The following is a 21,722-nucleotide window of genomic DNA, read 5'->3' as shown; positions in this document are numbered from 1 at the left end:
AATAATAAATTCTAAGAAGGGCAATATGTTATACTTCTTGAGAGAGGGTATTGATGCACAATTATTCCATTGTTAGAAAAAAACAAAAACAACTATGCTTTGTTTAGTAGGATTTTTTAAACAATATGCATTTTTTTTAAAAAAGCATTTTGGGTTTACAGCCTTGCAGAATCATACAGAGGCGGTGTGACTTAATGAGTGTTGGTCTGACACTAAAACAGTGTAAATGAGCAAAGAGCCTCGGGGACTGGATGCTACGAACAGCGGAGACGACAAACAGGCTCTCTGAGCAGAAAGGAAGTCATTTCTGAGGGAAGAGCCACTGGTTGTTTTTCAAAGCTGTAGACAAAAAACAGCCATGAGTGAAGATTAATGTGAAGCATAAAAACATCTAAGCAGAAGCAGCAAGACTGGTTCTTAAAGTCACACTAAAGTATGAATAAACTGTTTTTATTTATTTACCGCGTTAATCCTCTCAACTGGACATAACATTTGGCACTGGAAGATGAGACGTGAATTAAACACAATCTGTTTCTCTCCACTAGAGGGCGGTGCAACACCAGTCGATTAAATGTTCACAAACATCAAAAAAATTGGTTCCTTAACCCTCTGATGCGTAAAAATTCATAGATTTAAGTCTATACAGTTTTCTGTGAGAGGGTCTTCTTTGACCTGTGTTAGAATAAAAGTGTTTTTATGCTACTTTTGTCATTTTGACTCAAAATAATGTTTTGCATAATACTTTCTGGTCTGCTTTATTCCACACAAATCAATTTCATGTTTGAAATATTTTCAATTTTCACTTTTCTAAGCATGTGACAGACCCGTCCAGGGTGAACCCCGCCTCACATCCAGAACGGTAGCTGGAGATGGGCACCAGCACCCCTCCCGACCCCACAAGGCACAAGGGTGTAAAGAAAATGGATGGATGGACTTTTTTTTTAAGCATTTTTACAACAATTTGTGGAACATTTGTGACAATTTGTAGAACAATTTTAAAACAGAATGACAATTTTTCAACAGCAAAAAATGTCCATCCATCCATCCATCCATCTATCCATCCATCTTCCTTTTATCCGGAGTCGGGCAGCAGTGGTAGAATGGGGTAGTGATATAAAACATGCCATTTCTTAAAATGTATAAAAGGTCATTTAAAAATTAGAATTGCATGATATGAGTAACGTGTTTTTTTACCTGGAATATGAAGCGATGAGAATTTTTCATTAATATATTGCAGAAAAATGACCTCACCGGGTCAAAAAAGACCCACTTATACATCAGAGGGTTGAGAGAGAAGATAAAGTGGCAAAGAGACCAGAAGAGTTAACTACAGTACATATGAGAGAGAACAGCTGGGCAAGCAAAGGAAATGAGAGGATGAAAAACAGCTGGCATACAACCACTGGTCAAAAAATTAGAATATCATGAAAAAGTTGATTTAAACCAGTAATTCCATTCAAAAAGTGAAACTTGTATCTTATATTCATTTGTTACACACAGACTGATATATTTCAAATGTTTTTTTATTTAATTTTTATTTTTTTGTTTAATGTTGATGGTTATAACTCACAACTAATGAAAACTCCACATTCAGTATCTCAGAAAATTAGAATATTGTGAAAAGGTTCAGTACTGAAAACCTCTGGTGCCACACTCTGATCAGCTAATTAACTCAAAACACCTGCAAACGCTTTTAAATTGTCTCAGTCCAGTTCTGTAGGCTACACAATCATGGGGACGACTGCTCGACTGCTGACCTGACAGTTGTCCAAAAGATGACCTTTGACACCTTGCACAAAATGGCAAGACACAGACGTCTCTGCTAAAGAGGCTGAGAGCTCTGTGTCCAAACATATTCATAGAGGTGAAGGGGAGGAAAAGATGTGGTAGAAAGAAAGTGGATAGACGATCCCATGCCATCTGCTGGTGTTGGTCCACTGTGTTTTCTGAGGTCCAAGGTCAAAGGACCTGCCAGGAAGTCTACCAGGAAGTTGTACGGCACTTCCTGCTGCTGACCAACTTTATGAAGTTGCAAGTTTAATTTTCCAACATGACTTAACACCTGCACACCGTGGTAAAGCACCAGTACCTGGTTTAAGGACCGTGGTATCCGTTCTTACTTGGCCAGCAAACTCTCCTGACTTTAACTTCATAGAAAATCTATGGCATGTTGTGAAAAGGAAGATGTGAAACACCAGACCCAACAATTCATTAGATCCAAAGGCCACCATCAGGGCAACCTGGCTCTCATAACGCCTGAGCAGTGCCACAGACTGATCTGTTTTGACTCCATTGCTGCAGTAATCTGAGCAAAAGGAGCCCCAACTAAGCACTGAGTGCTGAACGTGCTCACACTTTTCATGTTCACACTTTTCATGTTCACACTTTCATGTTCATGCTTTTCAGTGGGCTAACATTTCTAAAAATCTTTTTTTCTTCCAGCAGCACGACAATAAACGAAGTGGCAGAGTTATGGAGAGAAAATAGTCTCAAAATACCTGATTTTCTCTCCATACAGAGGGACTAGGCAATTGTTTAGTTGTATCTTTATTTATGATGATGCTTGAGCTGCTTTTTAAAAGAATAACTGGCAGAAATGTGTTTAGATCTACAAAGTCTGAAAAACAGAGAAAAAGTTTGGGAACCACTGCTATAATGCAAGGCCTCCCTCTCAAAGACCAATAAACTTTAATTTTATGACGACTCTTAAAACTGAAATTGGAGAATATTTTAAATGTCAGAAAAATAAACCACACACAACTGAAACCATAAATAAAATGGATAACAATGTCTATAAAAACAAAATGTCCCCTTAAAAATTAGCAGAATGGAAATTATGGAGTTTATTTTAATTTACAATGCTATTTACTTGTTAATTGCTTATTGTGACAGGCCTAGACAATATAGTCCAATGAGCGAAACATTGGTGAGTAAAAATAGATAACTCAACATGACATGTAAACCTTTATTACCTGTAAAGTATAGAGCAATTATCAAACCTTGATGGAAAAACTGACAAAAACCAAAAACCTGTCTATTAAGCCAAAGACAAAAGCAGCCAAAGACAAAAGCTGGCTTATGAGAACTTTAGTCTGAAGATCTTCTCAGGCGATGCCTACATGTTGACAGTCAAAGTTGTGGGTGAAGTTGTTAACAGTGCCACGTTGCTAAACTGGTTTGTGGAGAAACTCTGAAAGGCCTTGTTTGGATTCTGGGTTTTCCTCTATCTCTTATCTGCTTACACCCAGCTAGTCACATGATCATAATCACATCAGACTGGTGACAGTCATGCATAAACAAAACAAAAATGAGGGAGGGAGTTGAACAAAGAGAAGAGTAAAATCAAACCCACATTACAATCTTTGCCTCGCTTGGTTGCATCGATAAGGTGAGCTAAGTGACGCCCAGCGCTGGACGGTGAATGTAACTCTGTCTGTTCCATTTGTATGACGTGCATCACTTGTAGCATAATTTTTCGGTATTAAAGGTAAAGGTAAAGGTATTTTGGTATTTGTTCTGTTTGAAACAACAGGTCTGCTGTGAGCAAACAGTTGCAGAATATTTGTCTGCACACACACACACACACGTACATTTGGCAAGTTCCTGCATCCTTCTCCCCAAGCTGACGAGTAAAGAATGTGCCTTGCGAACTGAGAATGTATGAGCCATGAGCTGCACACGCGACTTTGCACTGTGACGTTAAAATGGGGATTAAAAGGAGGATGAAGGATAATTTTATTCAAGCCTTTCATAGTGTGTTTACCTCTTCTTTTAGACACCGTTTTGCTTCTATATGCTTTATTTAACTGGAGAATTTATATATTTATTTATTTGTTTTAGATGACACACAATGTGTAAAAGTATTTCCAGCAGTTTCTATTTACAGTGTCTGATAAACTGAAAATGTTATGTTTGTGAAAAAGTGATGACCAAGAAGTGGCTGAAAAAAAACCATACTGCACTTTTGTTTTTGATTTCGCCAATGTTTTGCTCATTGGACTACATTGTCTAGGCCTGTCACAATAAGCAATTAATAAGTTAATAGCATTGTAAATTAAAATAAACTCCATAATTTCCATTCTGCTCATTTTTAAGGGGACATTTTGTTTTTATAGACATCGTTATCCATTTTATTTATGGTTTCAGTTGTGTGGTTTTTATTTCTGATATTTAAAATATCCTCCAGTTTCAGTTTTAAGAGTCGTCATAAAATTAAAGTTTATTGGTCTTTTAAAGGGAGAACTTGCAAAAGCAAAGCTTCCTGTTGTCCTACTGAATCATAATAATCTGTGGAATGTAGACCTAAAAGTCATTATTGATCCACGTCTTATACCGACCAAATACCGAATGAAGGACCTGTAAATTAAAGAGAGACAAATAGGAAGCCACTAGAAGATTCACAAGTCATGTAAAGGACATGAAGGACACAGCAAAGACGTGGATCAATAATGACTTTTAGGTCATTATTGATCCATGGACAGTTAGACAGTTAATAAAAAATATGTTTTCTCCATATTTGTAAAAGCTGTCACCATGTCGTAGCAGTTTATTTTAGGCTACAATTACAAGATTAATTACACAAGATGTTCAAGGTAATTCAAATATTTTGTTGTATTACCGACATTTTAAAATTGTTCAATTTTACTCACAACTTTATGAACTTTCCATAAATTATCAGTTTACACGTCAAAAGTGAACACATGAACATGAAAATTTAAGTATGACAAAAAACATGAAAGTTATTACTTTAAAGAACAAAAATTATAATTACATTGTAATTACCATTTTGGTAACACTTTATTTGCTGGGGTGTGCATAAGACTGACATGATACTGTCATAAACATAACACTTGTCATCCAACTTTTAAAGCAAATTCTCATTAAAATTGTCATTATTTACTGAATGACACTTCATGACACTGTTGGTATGTTCCTAACATGAGTGAGGGGGGCTGGTGGTGCCCATCTCCAGCAGCCATCAGATGAGAGGCAGGGTTCACCCTGGACAGGTCACCAGTCCATCACTGGGCCCTGAAAATCAACAACAAATAAAATGTATGAAAGATAAATGTTAGATTAACAAGGGGACAAATTCTGTCTAGTTATCTTTAAATCAAATCATGTTTATTAAGCACTTGGTGTTGGTAACACACCAGTTTTTGTTGTTGAAAATGTAGCTAGCTGGTCAGTAAAAAAAGCACAAAAAAAACTTACATTATGAAGACGATGTGGCGGTTCATCCTCAGAGCTGGTTCATCTATGAGGATGATATACCATCAAGTATATATTTTGTTCACTTAAAGTATACTTTTATTTAATATATTAAACGTGCGTTTTGGTACAATTATGTTTAAGTGTGTTTAAAGTTATAATTGTGAAATTGGCACAAGCATACTTTTAGTATACTTCAGATATATTCATAGGTAGTACATTTAATACTTAGTATACTTAAAGTGTACTTTCACAAATGTAAGTATGTTTGAAATATACTAAGTATTCTTTTTTTTCACCTCGGTGGTTTCATGTTCTGAGTTGTAAAACTTTCTCATCAGTTCAAAATATCCAGAGTCACGTTCGTGTTTGTTTTCTTTTGGCGGAACCACCTCTCAAACTGTTGGCTGTGTTTCAGAGCCTTTTTCAGTTGAACACGAAGCGTAACGTTCCACTCCATATCAACAACGTCATATTAAGGAGATTCCCAAGTTAGCAACGGCTTTGTGCAACTGGTCTCAGATGTGAACATTTTAAATGCTGTGAAAGCGACAAAACACACAATAACTGAATTGTGAACAAATACAACCAAATCATGAGTTAAAATGAGACATACAAATAAAAACATCCCTGTTATTTTCACCCATAGGAGGAAAGTTCTTAGAAATCAAACTGCTGATTGTATAATGACACATAAGTATAGAAAATACTCATAACAGGCTGCATAGTGACAGTGTTGTTTATACTGTTTCCTTGGTTCAAAAAGTGTTTCACTGAAATTCATTTTCACGTGGTGCTTGCATGTGTAATGACTGAAGACATTTGGCAGAAGCATTCATACACAGAACATCTCCATAATGAAGCAGATGTAGAAAGGTTCCCCGTTTTCTTCTAGCTTTCAGAGGAAAACATCCACTACAGTTATAAAACCCGATCGTCACTGAGTTTTTGCTTTTTGTCTCTGAGACAATAAAGGCTGATTACACACATTTTCTCTGTTCATACTATACAGACTACACTTCCTGTTTCTGTGAGAGTTAATCACAATAGTTCCCAGCTTTTGTGGTTTACCGTTTCCTTAATATTTTGAATTCCATTGATGTTTATTGAGTGGCACACAGTGTCCCGTAGGGTGTGCACTTGATAATTAAGCAATTAAAAGGTCACTTGTTTACACCTTGTGTGACAGGTTTCAGTATGTGGTCCCTGAGAAAGACGGTGCTGCTCGCCATCCTGGTGTCTGTGGTGCTGGTGCTGGCTCTCCTCCACTCATGGCCCACTCGGGCCTACAACACGGTGGACGTGTGGCAGCGGCTCGGGCCGACAGTGGAGAGGCACCTGGAGGAGAGGCTCCCAGAACCAGACCACCAGTTAAGCAGCGTCCCCTTTCATATCAGGAAAGATGTATCAGAATAAGTAGTATATTCCTCAGATTATGGATTCATTTTAGCTCATCTGTGACATATAATCTAATTATTCGTGTCTTTGGTTGTCCACTCAGCTTGCTGGAATGTGATGTGTGCGTTTGTGAGGCTAAGAGACCAGTAGCAAGCCTGCACTTTGACCATTTGCTGTTCCTGAAGTTGTCATTCGAAGTTGTCAATATAATTATTCAAACTGGCCTGAAGGCCTGGCCATGTAACCAAGTCTTTACTAGATTTCCTAAAAATAATAATAATACTTCAGATTTAAAATGAGGATGCAACATTAATTTCTTTTCACAGAGAGAAAGTTGTCCAGGCAAAAACTATATGATAGAATGGCATTTGTCACGTTGAGCAGCCATGTTTATAGTTTCCTGTTTTTTCAGGATGATCACATTCAAGAAGCTGAGAAAACAGTTTCCTGAAAAACTGTTTCTTCAGGAAACAGACCATCTCCATATTTAAATACACAAATCTCAGCATTTAACAGATTATAAAAGTGAAAATAAATAAACGATTAGACAGTTAATTTTCTTAAAACTGTTTTTTTTTTTTAGTTTTTCAAGCAATTATTTCGAAATGTATAGAATATATTACCTCAGAGCTTTTCTCTTGCTTGTTCAGTTTCTGATTAAGACTAATAATGTAAATAAAAAATTATAAGACAATTTTATTTAGAAGATGGTTAGAAAATCCAAGTAAAACCAAGTTATAAGTTGAAATAATATATCTTTATCAAATGAACATTTTAAATGCTGTGAAAGCGACAAAACACACAATAACTGAATTGTGAACAAATACAACCAAATCATGAGTTAAAATGAGACATACAAATAAAAACCTCCCTGTTATTTTCACCCATAGGAGGAAAGTTCTTAGAAATCAAACTGCTGATTGTATAATGACACATAAGTATAGAAAATACTCATAACAGGCTGCATAGTGACAGTGTTGTTTATACTGTTTCCTTGGTTCAAAAAGTGTTTCACTGAAATTCATTTCCACGTGGTGCTTGCATGTGTAATGACTGAAGACATTTGGCAGAAGCATTCATACACAGAACATCTCCATAATGAAGCAGATGTAGAAAGGTTCCCCGTTTTCTTCTAGCTTTCAGAGGAAAACATCCACTACAGTTATAAAACCCGATCGTCACTGAGTTTTTGCTTTTTGTCTCTGAGACAATAAAGGCTGATTACACACATTTTCTCTGTTCATACTATACAGACTACACTTCCTGTTTCTGTGAGAGTTAATCACAATAGTTCCCAGCTTTTGTGGTTTACCGTTTCCTTAATATTTTGAATTCCATTGATGTTTATTGAGTGGCACACAGTGTCCCGTAGGGTGTGCACTTGATAATTAAGCAATTAAAAGGTCACTTGTTTACACCTTGTGTGACAGGTTTCAGTATGTGGTCCCTGAGAAAGACGGTGCTGCTCGCCATCCTGGTGTCTGTGGTGCTGGTGCTGGCTCTCCTCCACTCATGGCCCACTCGGGCCTACAACACGGTGGACGTGTGGCAGCGGCTCGGGCCGACAGTGGAGAGGCACCTGGAGGAGAGGCTCCTAGGACCGGACCCACGGCTGAGCAACGTCCCCTTTCAAATCAGGAAAGATGTATCAGAGTAAGTCGTATATTCCTCAGATTATGGATTCATTTTAGCTCATCTGTGAATTATAATCTAATTATTCGTGTCTTTGGTTGTCCACTCAGCTTGCTGGAACGTGATGGGTGCGTTTGTGAGGCTAAGAGACCAGTAGCAAGCCTGCACTTTGACCATTTGCTGTTCCCAAAGTTGTCAGCTCAGTCTCTGCACAGTGCCTCCAACACCTCTGAGCTGGGGAAAATGAAGATGAGACGAGCCAAGGAGTACAAAGCTTTCCAACAGAGGTAAATCAGAAAGCTGTAATCAATTCTGGTAACAAAACTCGTTACAGCACTTCTTGTTTTGTTTGTCCATCCATATATGGAGGACCAAAACTAACATAATTAAAAATAAAAGCAGAAATGTACATATTTTATTTTTCATTTTCCTGACACGAGATTTCATAAAGAAATGTATTTATGTGTTTTTCCATTTCCTTATACAAGCATTTCTTCTTTTGCCATTGCCTCGTCTCCTTTTTAATTTTCTTTTATATGTGCTGTTGCCGTCCCTCATTAGATTCAGATTCAGATTTATTCGTATCCCAAATGGGCAATTGATATTACAGCAAGTATAAAAACTAAAAGGCAAAGTATCAAAGTTTAATAAGTAAATAAATAAATAAATAATAAACATTCCAAAAAGGACATCAAATACAAATCAATACATAATGGGAAGAGTACAGCAGTATATTTCATTGTTGGCCAACAATTGCTACAAACACTAACAATCAGGTGTTAGTCCCACTACCTCGTCCTGCATTAAAAACAGAAATTGCTGAAGGAACAAAAGAGTGCTTGTATCTGTTACTTTTTATACTAGGGAGTCTGAGTGAGAAGGCAGAAACTGTAAATCAGCATGTAAAGGTGAGAGCTGTCTGCAAGAATGGCTTTAGTTTTCCTTATGATGTGTTTATTGAACAGTGAGCATTGTTAACTCCTAGATCTTATTCTGCTAAGGGCATTTTATGACCTAATACTAAGATTTTATAACCAACAAAGAAGAGAAAAAAAATCAACACAAATTCAATATATGATCTATAAAATATAGGATCATCATTGACTCATCAGCCTGAAACTTTGCGAGCTTTTTTAGACAAAATAATCTTTGCTGGCCCTTTTTTTGCAGGTACTCTGAATGGTGGGTAAATTTGTACTTATTTTCCAAAATAGTCCCAAGATATTTGTAGTTTTCTTCTGCCTCCACTGTCTGATCTTTAATTAATTTGTGTTATGTGGCTTCTGTCTAAAATCAATGCACAGTCCTGTGTTTTTTGAACATTTCATAAAAGAAAAGCATTATCACCAATCAACAAATTAATCCACCGCAGGCCCATCAGCATGTTCATCATCATGTAAGGCTAACTATCGCCGAATCATCAGCAAATTTTAATATTAACCCATTATCATGCCGGCTGCGACAATCGTCTGTATACAAAATGTAAAGAAGCGGTGAAAGGAAGGACCCTGCAGACACTGACATCTGTCTACCGGGATGCAAATGAGGAACGGCGTCGTAAGGCTTCAGCTTCTACCTATTGGTTGGTTTATCGTCACACTTTACTTTGCTTCAACAGATTCGGTCTATCAATGAGCTGCTGGAGCTTAGCAACTTTATTAAAAAATAATACTACAGCTCCTGATTTTATTATTTTTCGTGTGGACGCTCAGACAGACCGTGTGTTTCAATAAGCGGCTCTCATGGACACAGAGGTTCGTCGTCAGGTTTTTCATAGTTTGGATGAAGCGGCTGCTGAAGTTGGCTTTCGATTGAAGCTTCGGTAGTCCTCCGAAGCTACCGGCTGTGGTGCAACGATGAGGTGCAGACTTTGTTGTACTTCATAAGGGAACTGCAATATTCAGAGAACTGCATTTGGAGACCATCTTTCGATCACCTGACATTCACAGACGGACATTCAGCACCGCTGGTGTCCAGACAGCGACGCCGTTAAGGTGAGCAGTGTGAGGGGGCCAAGTTTGCATAATTTTGTAAATAATGACACTTTTAACGCAAAGTTGCTCTAAAAGTTATATTAAAAGCACCAACTTTGCATGATTTTGTAAATAATGACAATTTAATGCAAAGTTGGCATTTTTAATGGACTTTCAATGCAACTTTTAGAGCAACTTTGCATTAAAAGTGTCTTTATTTACTGAATGACACTTTATGACAACTGTCATAAACATTCATAAAGACTCCTTCATGTTCATGACAGGTGTTGTGTCATGTCAGTCTTATGCACACCCCTTCAAATAAAGTGTTACCGTCTGGTTTATATTATATTTTATAGTTGACTACATACAGTCATGAAGACATGGAAAACAGTTATACTGAATATTAAAATGAAGAATAAACTTGAAGAAAACTAGGGTGGCATTTTTTTATGACTGCATGTTTAATACAAAGCAAATTATTTAGGTTAATGCCTTTAAACCTACTCAGTTATTCCAGTTATTGTATCTGTTAATAACCATGTTTGTTTGCATTTAAAGTAAATATGACTGTTAATTTAAATAGTTCTTTGTGGCTTTATAAGCTTGTTCACATTTGTATGTCTGTGTTTTTGGTCTACATATATGCTTTAACATTTAATTGCCCTTCTCAAGGAACAGAAGAGCCGGACACAGGGCTTACATGGTGAACAATGAGGAGAATCGTCTGCATTGTGAGCGACACCAGAACTCCTGGATGGATCTCCTTCAGGAAGAAGCAGCCATCAGCAGAGAAGAGTTGAGCCAAACAGAGGAAAAATAAATGTTGCTCAAACAAAGCAGTCTCTGTTCTTATATTCACCCAGTGCATATGTTGTAGTTTGCATGGTGGCCCTGCTAAAATCCTCTGCGAACTTAACTTTTATTGAAAGTTAAGTTCAATAAAAGTTACCTTTCAATAGAATTTAACTTTAAAAGTTGGCTCTTATTGAAAGTTAAGTTGGCAGAGGATTTTAGCAGGGCCAAAGTTTATCATGTGATGCACTTCAGAAACTAAGTGAAAATAATGAGATGAAAACTTTTACAACTTGTCAATTATAGGTTGTTAAGCAGTGCCTTGCAAAAATATTCGTCCCCCTTGGAACTTTTCAACCTTTTGTCGCTTTTCAGGCTTCAAACATAAATATCTAAAATTTGTTTTATTTTGTGAAGAATCAACAACAAGTGGGACATAATTGTGAGGTGGAACAAAATTTGTTGGATATTTTGAACTATTTTAACAAAAAATTGCAAAGTGGAGCGTATAATATTTTTGTTAAAAAAGTTTAAAATATCCCAAAAAATTCTGCTCCACCTCAAGATTGTGTCCCACTTGATGTTGATTCTTCACAAAATAATACAAATTTTAGATCTTTATTTTTGAAGCCTGAAAAGCGGCAAAAGGTTGAACAGTTCAAGGGCTGTGAATACTTTCGCAAGGCACAGCAAAAGACAAAAGCTTATCGCTGCTCTGCGATGGTACAGACTTGCATATTTGGCATTAACTCATCCATTCCACCCAGGACAGACGTTTGTTAATCATCCATTTAGGCAAACAGCCCTCCTGTCACGAAACCAGGTGTGGCAGAAGGGAAAACTCCTAACCTTGCAGGACCAGGATTGACTGGGTCCAACTATGTCGAACACGTGGATTATTCGATAAACCAAGTAGTTTGGTTTATTGTCAGGGTTGCTATTAAAAAGAACCCAAAATATAAGTCATGTTTTGTTCATTCTACCTTGTGCCACATTTCTATCAACTCACTGATAGCTGTCTTGTTGGAGAAACCCAAAAAATAAAAAATGAGTCCAAATCTTCAATTATTACTGGATTCTAATTTGGTCTATGACAATTATGGTGCGTTTAAGCTGTTTTCAGCCTCAAACACAGGAGCTTGTGTGCTTCCGATCCAAAGCAGTTCTTTCCTTTCTCCGCACTTTGCCCTCTCCATCACTTTAGTAGAGTTTAATCTTGGTCTCATCAGTCCATAAAAATGTGCACAGCCACGCAAACTTTTTCTGTGAACAATATCAAACTACAAAGCGTCAAAACTCACCTAAGTACGCTGAAGTCTGACTCCAGTCAGTGTTTTTTAGACCAAGAAGCATCAAACCCGATGTTTTTTTCATGATTTAAATTTTTTATTGTTTAAACGTAAACGATGAAACTGAAGCGCATTTATCTTCAGACAATAACGTAACACACACACACACACTCAAAATAAAAAAATAAAAGGATGTGAAAACCTCACTCAAATGTAAATAGTACTTTTCCTCAGTTTTTGTCTCATAAAGATGTAACGCGTAGGTCTGTGCGCCGAAGCGCATGAAATGCATCTATGGGGTAATTTCATTCTCACTAAAAAAGAAAGAAAAGAAAACAGGGTTGGATCAGCAGATTAACTCCAAACAGGTCAAGTTTGATTATTTTTAAGGCGGTTACGGTGTGTATATACAATCACACATGTGCAAAAATGTGCCGCGTAATTGTGGAGCGTTGTGGTTCTGATGGAGAACATCACCAATGGAAGGATTCAGAGGGAGCGTCAGATATCTTATTTATCTTCAAGTTGATGATGGTTTATTAGTGTTTAGATTAATCCAGACTGCCTTTAAAATAAAATTATTATTATAAATACGCATACTGCTACAAAAAAGGACGTTGCCATAGTTACTGCTTCACGTGGTGGCAGACTTCCGGGTATTGATACTAACTCACATATGTATTTAAGGGTGGCGACAGGGCGGACCAGCAGCTGCGCTCAATTTCCCGCAAATTAGAATTTATAAAGGAAAGGTGCGCGGCCAAGTGCGTGCGTATGTAACAAATGTACTTTTTTAAAATTATAATTTCCAGTGGTGGGAAGTAACGAAGTACAAGTACGTCGTTACTGTACTTAAGTACAATTTTCGTGTATCTGTACTTTACTTAAGTCGATTTAATAATGGATACTTTCTACTTTTACTCCACTACATTTTACAGTAAGTATCTGTACTTTCTACTTCACTACATTTCTACAAAACTGTCACGTATCCAAGTCGCGTTGTGTTTTTTTTTTCCGTTAAAATGTGAAGTTCAGGGACTTAAGGTGGCGCCGTAAAATCCGAGCAATAACGTGACTTCGTGTCTGTTGACACCCATCGGCTCCCCCTTTACTCGCCCGCGGAGCTCCAAGACATGCGCAGTGGTTTCCTCTGAGCGTCAGTAATATAATAGTACAGAAGCGCTGCATAAATCTTAAGATATGGCGACATGTAAAATCAGCAGCGCTTCGCTTTCACAGACGGTGGGGACTTCGTCCAATTTTTAACGTCACTTGGAAGGAAAGCTTAAAGAAAGGTCAGCTCCGTGGACGTGATGCTAGCAAAGCTAGCTGTATTGACTGAGACACATGTTGCATCTGCGATGACTGACATGTCGCAGATATGGGACAACGCTGTGACCAAAGTGCAATATTGTAATATGACATTCATGGACGATCCGATTCTTCTGGACGGATCTTGACCAAGTCCTATAGTACTGAAGCCTCAGTGAGAGCCGTTCTTTGTTCTTGTAATGCTCTGCGTACACTGCAGTAGCTATTTTATTTCATTAAAATATCTTTATATTTAATTGGTGAATAAATAAAACAAGAACGTAGGAACGCACAGCATGCTCATTGCTCTTTGTTTTCGTCACCTGTCATGGTGGCAGACGTTGCAGCAGGAGGGAGGATGAAAACAGTCACGGTGCTCCTCCTGCTTGGTTACTAATGGCTTATTTGGTCTTGGACAGTGTTCATAGTTGAGTGTTGTTAATTGCTATGTTTAATGGTGCAGACAATTATTATTTCTGACATTGGCAATATGGGCAACTGCCCAGGGCGTTATTTTTTTGGGGGATGGCAGGAGACCTCTGTGTATTGTGGCACAGAGATGAAAGCAAAACAGAATGAAGAAGAGTTTGAATTGATACTGGTTAAATTTATTTCAGCTCTAAGTATTTAATATCTAGGTGTTTTTATGGGAAAGTGAATCTTTCAGATCAATTTGAGAAGCAGTTTTGATAGGTGCACTTAATTTTATTGTCATGTAGCATGGAGTGCTGGTTTTGATTTGGTCTTGGGTTCGGTGGTCTAGACTACAACTCTGCTACGAGGCTCCTTGGTTCCATGTCCTCCTCTGCCAGTTGGATTTCTTTAAAAATAAATGTGTGGCAAAAAAAAGTGAAGTTCATGTTATGTTAGGACAGGAGACGAGATGTTTCCATCCCTGAAATTATGATGCATAGAATCACATATCTAAGTCTAAACTGTGTTACAGAGTAAACTCAATAAAAACATGCTTTATCTGTGGCATATGATCATATGATCGGTACACTTAATGATATTAGTGATTAGGCAATGCATTAGCAAGTACTTTTACTTTTAATACTTAAGTATTTTTAAAAACCAGTACTTTTTTACTTTTACTTAAGTAAAATGTTAATGTGGTACTTTGACTTTTACTTGAGTACATTTTTGTCTGTGTATTTGTACTTTTACTTAAGTACATTTTTTGAGTACTTTCTCCACCACTGCTGTTTAAGCATTTGTGCTGCTAAAAAGTACAACAAAACAAATTATTTTAAATGAACATATTTTTGCTTTCCTAAGTCATTGTTGCAGATATGTGTTTTACTATAACTTATACAGAAAATTCTAATCACACATGCTCAGTAGAGTGAAACAAAAATTATTTCAATATGTTGCTTTTGAAAACTGATTTTATTCCTTTTGTTGCAACAGAGCTTTCTCAACTTTGCCACATTTCCAAGATAGCAAAAAATAGACATTAAATTATACTAACATTCAATTTAACAGTCTGCCATTTGACTAATTATGGACAAAAAATAAAAATACCTTTACTGTACATTTTAAATCATTTGTTTTATTGTAGTTTTACACTTTAGCAACACAAAAAGTAAAACGTCTTGTACGGCTGTATAAACAGGGTGAAAGTAGTTTTAAATTCTTGAGGGCACTATGACAAAAAATATATATATATATATGGAGAGAGAGAGATAGATGCTCTTTGGAGATTCTGTGCTGATTAATTTTTTGCGAAGCAATAAAAGCTGGTAGCTCTTGAATAGCAACAAAATAAAGCTGTATTTCCTCCCTCAGCCCACTGGCTGCAATGTTGACACCTTGAGATGCCATGAGACCTAAATTCTGAACATCATGGCATGGAGTGCATCCCAGTTTTCCATGTCTGGCATTTAACCATTCATTTTAGCTTTTAAACTGGTTCTATTGATCCTGTGTCCAGACAGAGGGATAATCAGAAGCCCAGCATCATGACCTGTTTGTTCTGAAGATCCTGCAGCTTCCACTTCTCTTCCTAACATGGCGCCTCCTCACCCTGACTCGCATACTGATAGGAGGAACCACAGAGCTCTGTTAGGTTAAAGCTCATCTTCTGAAGTTGGGATATTTTTCCTCCAACAGGTTCCAGAGGAATCACCTCAAACCAGATGTTGGACTGGATTTTATTTCACTGTCATTTGTGAATGTTAGAGCCTCATTTTCAACAGTTTAGGTATAAAGGTTGAAAAAGGTTATTATTTTGGAGAAAATCTCATCAACATCAATATTTCCACTAAATAAGAGGCAAAAAAAAAGTATGATAGAGGAAAAGTCTCAGACTCTGAGCTCAAAGTGAGATGCCAGAGAACACCAAACTATTTTAAATATTAGACAATTAATTTAATTTCACATAATTGTCACGCGGTACACGCCATTTGTTTAATACTTAATTAAACGTATTTACCGTGTTTGATGTTTGTTGTGACGTATTCTCACAGATGAACAAGATAATTAGTCCAAGTTGAACTTTTGCTGTGATGCGCCACAGCAAAGGTAAACAAAGGTAAAACAACCCGAACAGGTGATCAACTCAAAACCACTCACCCCTTTTTACTCTCTGTCGTTTAAGCACACTCGTTGCCGTGGCAACCGCCTGCGCTCCTCGAGCTGAGCAGCGATTACGTTAAAACATAACATTCAGTCCGTTATGACATTAGATTTTCAGGCTTGATATTTATTTTGCAATTATTAATAAGTGCTCCCCTGAACACAGCGGTGGTTGATTAGTTCATTTTAAACTCCTGCTCTGCTAGTTATGTTAGTAATGGAACCGAAACGCACACAGCGCCATAATTAAACAATAATTACTGAGATTATAAATTTTGTTGGGTCATTAATTTGAACACGTTTTGTTGATTTTTTTCTGTTGTTCTTGATAAAGAGTCAGAGGAGGACGTGCTGGTCTCAGCGTCTTGGCGGCGTTCAGTTTGTCACCTAATGTCGAGATCGACGTATTGCACCGCTGCTCTAGTTCAGAAACAATATGAAATGGGGGAAAAAGCTATTAACTGATTAAGTTGTGTTTTAGATTGTTCTTGAAAAACAAATCAGTCACTGCTGATTAGTGCACCCATTGATTCTTTACAGCAGACAGCCGCTCCCCTCTCTTGCAGGTGGATAAACAATTCCACTGTTTATACTACTCACTGTAAAAACAGTGACTAGTTCCACCATTTTGGATTTCGAAGTTACGGCACAGGGGTGTACGCACGTGTTTATGCGCTTAATGTCCCAACGGGCTCTTTGCACGTCAGCTTCCTCGTTAGGGGATAAGCAGCTCAGTCGCTTCCGGTATTTTACACTAGGTGCTTGCAGGGCTTGGCCAAGGTAACAATTAATGATGTACATCAATCCGAAGCTCCAACAAGAAAGCTGGAGAAAAGATGTTCGCCTCTTTATACATTCACAGACACGAAGGTGAGTTTTACTTTCTTAAACTTTGTGGCAAACATTAACTTTGGCTTATGCTAGTAGGCACTATTCTCTGACATTTAAAAAAAAAAATGCTATTTAAGTTTCTTAACATTTAATCCATTCTAAGGGACAACATTTTTATCTTATTTTGTATTTATTTTCAAGTATATTAAGTGTGTTTATTGTCGTTAGTGTCAAACAGAGACCAAGGAACGGGGGAGATTACGGTTCGGGCTTTTTGCTTCCGAAGCATGATGAAGCACAACAAGCCTCATAGTTTAAAAAGTAGCGCAGCTCTGGTGTCAGAGTTCTAGTTCAGCTGACTGTCCAGGTTCAAAGTTGTTGCTTTTAGAAAAATATGGCCGTGTTCCAAGGCGTTTGGGTTATTTAGTTTTATTACTTTTGCATGCTTCACATGAAGAGCTCAAATAGAATGGTGTTTACAGCAGTGTGAACAGGCGGATCAGCTGCTCGGCTGACTGGCTCTGGTCTGCTCACTGTTCCCATAAACTCGCTCTTTCAGGCTGAATACAGTAGTGATTCCATGGAAATGACTCAGGGAGGCTCCTTTATTTACCATCCGTCTCACTCCGGTAGTTTTGGGCTGAAGAAGCTGATCCGGGATGAAGTGAAGGCTGCAAACTTTGCTTTAACTTGCGTCATTAGCTTTAATTTGTCGCGATTAATATTTTCAAGCCACCATCTTCTTAATTCAGGATTGTTTGGAAATCCTTGAAAACTTATAAGCCCATTATAGACAATAATATTCATGGTATTGCTTTATTCGCTTCTGAAATAGGACTTTGTCTTTTTTAGCTGTCATAGTAACTCAAAGCGGAAGCAAGAGAGCCGCATTTCGCTCATGCGGATATGACATCAGCGCCATATGTGCAAAGAGCCCATTCTCACATTTTTGCACACTTGTAAACCTGCGCACTCAAACCCTTATGTGCACTTCGACTGAATCCACACTTCACAGAGAGGCAGTGTGCTCACTGAGCATTGGGACCGGACCAAAGCCGTTCAATGTACTTCTAAATCTGCTTTTTATTTTCATCTTTTGGGGTCTACTACTGCCTCTAGCGGTGTCGGGGTGGTAGCACATCTAACAGATACATCACTAAATAGACCCTTTTCACATGACGTCACACAACTTCCGTTGTGTGACATGACGTCACACAACGGAACTAAGGATACTTAGTTCCGGTGTGTGTAGTTAACGCTGTTTCTGGACTCTAAAGCTGCTGCCACAAATACAATTTAAAGATATATTACTATTTGCAAACAATTTTTCTTCAACATCATCTAAACTGGACAAATTCCTCGCTGATTGACACCAGTTTGACTACGAAGGTACGTGTTTTGGTTTTTTTCTAGCTGCTAGTTGATATGCTAAGATAGCAATAGTAATTTGTTAGCTGGCTAACATTACGTAGCCTTTCTGGTTTGGAAATAGAACATATTTAGGCTCTTATCTTAATCACATTTTATAGTATAGACTGGGGTTGCCACCCGTCATGTAAAATGCGTGATCGTATTAAACCCTCCTCACTTACGCTAGTTTCACCACATGTCCAAAACTTGACAGTTATGCCAAACACCCGCTGCTCCACCACGTCCTGAGAAGTTAAACTCTTAATACGATCAAGACATGAGGAGGAAGATGCTGTTTTAGATAGATATAGATATTAACGTTTGGAGAAATGTGATGAGCTATCTATCTATATTAGCTCATTAACTTCACATTTCTCCAATGTTATGATTAGAAGGTTAAGTTTCTTATACTTTGTTTTCCTGTGGCTGTAGACTTGGCAGTAGAAAATTAATAACATAGGAATAATAACTTTATATCCCTTTTAACAGGTTACACTTGATTCTACTGTGGTGCCTGTGGAAACGAAGACAATGAAGTTTGTGCTCAGGTGGGAAAACCCTGTGGATCACATGGTGGGACTTCTGCTTCATACTGCTCACTACAGTATAGCGTCGTCTCTGTCATCCACCAGTTCACTGCAGACTGGCACCCGCCAAGGACCCTGCATGGATGTCTTCTTAAGTTGTAAACCCTGAGTACATAATGTTGAAATAAAATGTATGTCTTTCGTAACTACATTTTCTCTATCAATGACTTAAATTATTAACTGTGATAATTATGTACATGTACAGTGTTTAATGTAATTATTAAATAGATGTTTTAAAGAAACGGCCACAAACCTTATGTCTTTGTTGCGCAATGGCAGCTTTAATTTGAGCATTTCCTCTCCTCCACATCGTTGCCAGATGTGTAAAATTTACAAAAATAAGCAATTTAAATGTAAAAGTTGCACATATGTAGATTACTCAAGAGAAGTTAACAATTGTTTTTTTACAGAACTCTACACAACATCAATTCATTTATTAATATATACATATAGATATTAATTACAGAATCGAACACAAAGATTTTCTTTCTAACACAGCTACACATGATGAGTTTTCATCCAAGAAGTGTGACTTGCAGGAGCAGGGAGGCTCTGTACTGGTTTGTCCTTTTAAATCAAGAGGCCCATGATACTTTGACTAGGCAGCAGATGTCCCACAGCTGATTGACTGAACCTGCAATGGTCAGAGGAACAGGATCATCTCAGATATGGTAGGTTGTTAGGTCAGCTACTGTTGAGAAAGATGGACAACAAAGCAAAAGGAGAAATTATAAATCACATCAGAATATGGAAATTATTTGGCAGATAGCGCTTAAAACAATATTTAAAATGCTTTTCCTAACTGGCTAAAGTTGCTGCTAGCTGGTTTACTCTCCGATCGGAGGCTGGTTCCTTTAAATACAGTTGGAGAATGGTAAATTAACAATAACTAATAACGGCTAACACTTAAATGCTGTTTTATTAAAGTTGATACAGAAAGTGAACCTCTAAACGTTACAGCACTGACAATCATCGACGTATATATTTTCCCAAATGTGGCTAAAGCTGCTGCTAGCTGGTTTACTCTGATCGGAGGCTGTTTATTATATACACAGTCAGAGAATGTTGGATTGACAATGAGTAATAACGGTTATCTAACACTTAAATGCTGTTTTATTAAAAATTGATAAATAAAGTGAATCTCTAAACGTTACAGCACTGACAGAGCGGTGTATATTTTTCTTAACTGTGGCTAAAGCTGCTGCTAGCTGGTTTACTCTCCGATCGGAGGCTGGTTTCTTTAAATACAGTTGGAAAATGGTAAACTGACAATGACTGATGAAGGCTAACATGTAAATACTGTTTTATTACAGTTAATACAGAAAGTGAACCTTTTAACGTTACAACACTGACAGAGCGGTGTATATATTTTCACAACTGTGGCTAAAGCTGCTGCTAGCTGGTTTACTCTCCGATCGGAGGCTGTTTATTTTACACATAGAGAATGGTGAATTGACAATGAGTAATAACAGCTATCTAACTGTTATTATTATCTTTACCTTTTATTATAACCTTAAGATAATGAGTATCCGTGAATTTTTCAGTCAGGTCTCCAGAGGCAAAATAACACCGGAAGTAAAGATACACAGCTTCGAGCCATAACGGAAGTTGTATGACGTCACTGTGAAAAGGGTCTATTGCAGGGGTCCCCAAACTAAGGCCCGCGTGCCGGATCCGGTCCGCCTCCACATTTGGTCTGGCCCCCTGAACAATACCAGAGATCATTCAGATTTTTTTTTTTCATTTACCGTTTTTTCCGGACTATAAGCCGTTTATATGTGGATTTTTCTTCAACCACCAGGGGGCTCTTTAGCAGGAAGTAAATCATTGGAAGTCCCAAAAGCAGCAAAATGAGTAAGAAACAGATCAGATGTCTTTGAAAAGTTTCTTTGCAAAGGGGAAAAGGCCCAGAGAAGAGACAGGAGAATGGATTTGTCCCAGACCGGTAGGTGAGTCCCACATTACAAGCCCACTCTGTGTAACATTCGGCGACCGGCTGCTAATGAGGCAATGAAGCTTCAAGCTGCTTTGCCATATAGAGACCAAGCAGGCTGTGGATATAGCAACACACCTCGGGTGTTATTGTCTCTCATCACTCTCAGATGGGACCGTCTTGTTGCAGAGAAACAAGCTCAGGGCTCCGCTTAGTCATTATCTTGAGTTAAAATTTTCACAAAAGTAAAATGTTCGTTTTTGTGGCGCTTCTGTTATTTTGAAAGGATATATAAACGTTACCATAGCGACCAGAGTCGCTATGGTAACTTTTCGCATCCACCCACTGTGAAAGATGACAGAAGCAGCCGCTGTATTTGCTGCACTATGATTTGGAGGTGACTATGTTTTTTAACATTTTTAACGGAATAAACATAATAAACATATATAATAATGACCTTTACATATAATAATAAACATTTCCACATATCATTTTCGATATCCACCGGACTCACAGTTGAGCGATATGTCAGCTGTTTGGGATTCCCCTCTGTTCTTACGTCACCGCGCTTTCTGATTGGCTACCTGTCACATTCAACAGGTTGGATTCTCGTTCCCAGTCAGGGAAAATCCCACTAGCTGCGATAAAAGGGCCAAAACAAACCAAATAGGGTATATTCAGTATTTAGTGGAAACACCAACATGCAGAAGCCTTATATGACTGTTAACCCCTCCCCCGGGACGCAACAAAATTTCCAAGTCTTGACTGGTCCGCG

General features: G+C 37.8%; 1 protein-coding gene and 1 long non-coding RNA gene across 2 annotated transcripts; both read left to right on the top strand.

Annotated features, from left to right (window-relative positions):
- Nucleotides 1-7,277: 7,277 nt before the first annotated feature.
- Nucleotides 7,278-8,628, top strand: LOC145551714 (beta-1,4 N-acetylgalactosaminyltransferase 1-like). Its single transcript, XM_081607224.1, has 2 exons — nucleotides 7,278-8,262; nucleotides 8,352-8,628. Exons 1-2 carry the CDS (start codon nucleotides 8,048-8,050, stop codon nucleotides 8,530-8,532), a joined length of 396 nt encoding a protein of 131 aa, XP_081463350.1. The 5' UTR covers nucleotides 7,278-8,047; the 3' UTR covers nucleotides 8,533-8,628.
- A 9,593-nt stretch (nucleotides 8,629-18,221) lies between these two features.
- LOC145551572 (uncharacterized) lies at nucleotides 18,222-19,165 on the top strand. The gene is made up of 2 exons (XR_014087441.1): nucleotides 18,222-18,406; nucleotides 18,917-19,165. It is a non-coding gene; the product is annotated as an uncharacterized LOC145551572 (long non-coding RNA).
- Nucleotides 19,166-21,722: the final 2,557 nt, after the last annotated feature.

This window comes from Poecilia reticulata, chromosome 5, assembly GCF_904066995.2.
Source record: "Poecilia reticulata chromosome 5, P_reticulata-male-v2, whole genome shotgun sequence".
Classification (NCBI taxonomy): domain Eukaryota; kingdom Metazoa; phylum Chordata; class Actinopteri; order Cyprinodontiformes; family Poeciliidae; genus Poecilia; species Poecilia reticulata.
Note: the sequence above shows the minus strand (reverse complement) of the source record. Positions and strands in the feature narration are given on the sequence as shown.

Bases quoted from the DNA above. Each gene is read 5' to 3' on its own strand.
- LOC145551714 (XM_081607224.1), top strand. From the start codon at position 8,048: ATGTGGTCCCTGAGAAAGACGGTGCTGCTCGCCATCCTGGTGTCTGTG. The intron at 8,263-8,351 runs GTAAGTCGTATA...TTGTCCACTCAG, and splicing joins ATCAGGAAAGATGTATCAGA to CTTGCTGGAACGTGATGGGT.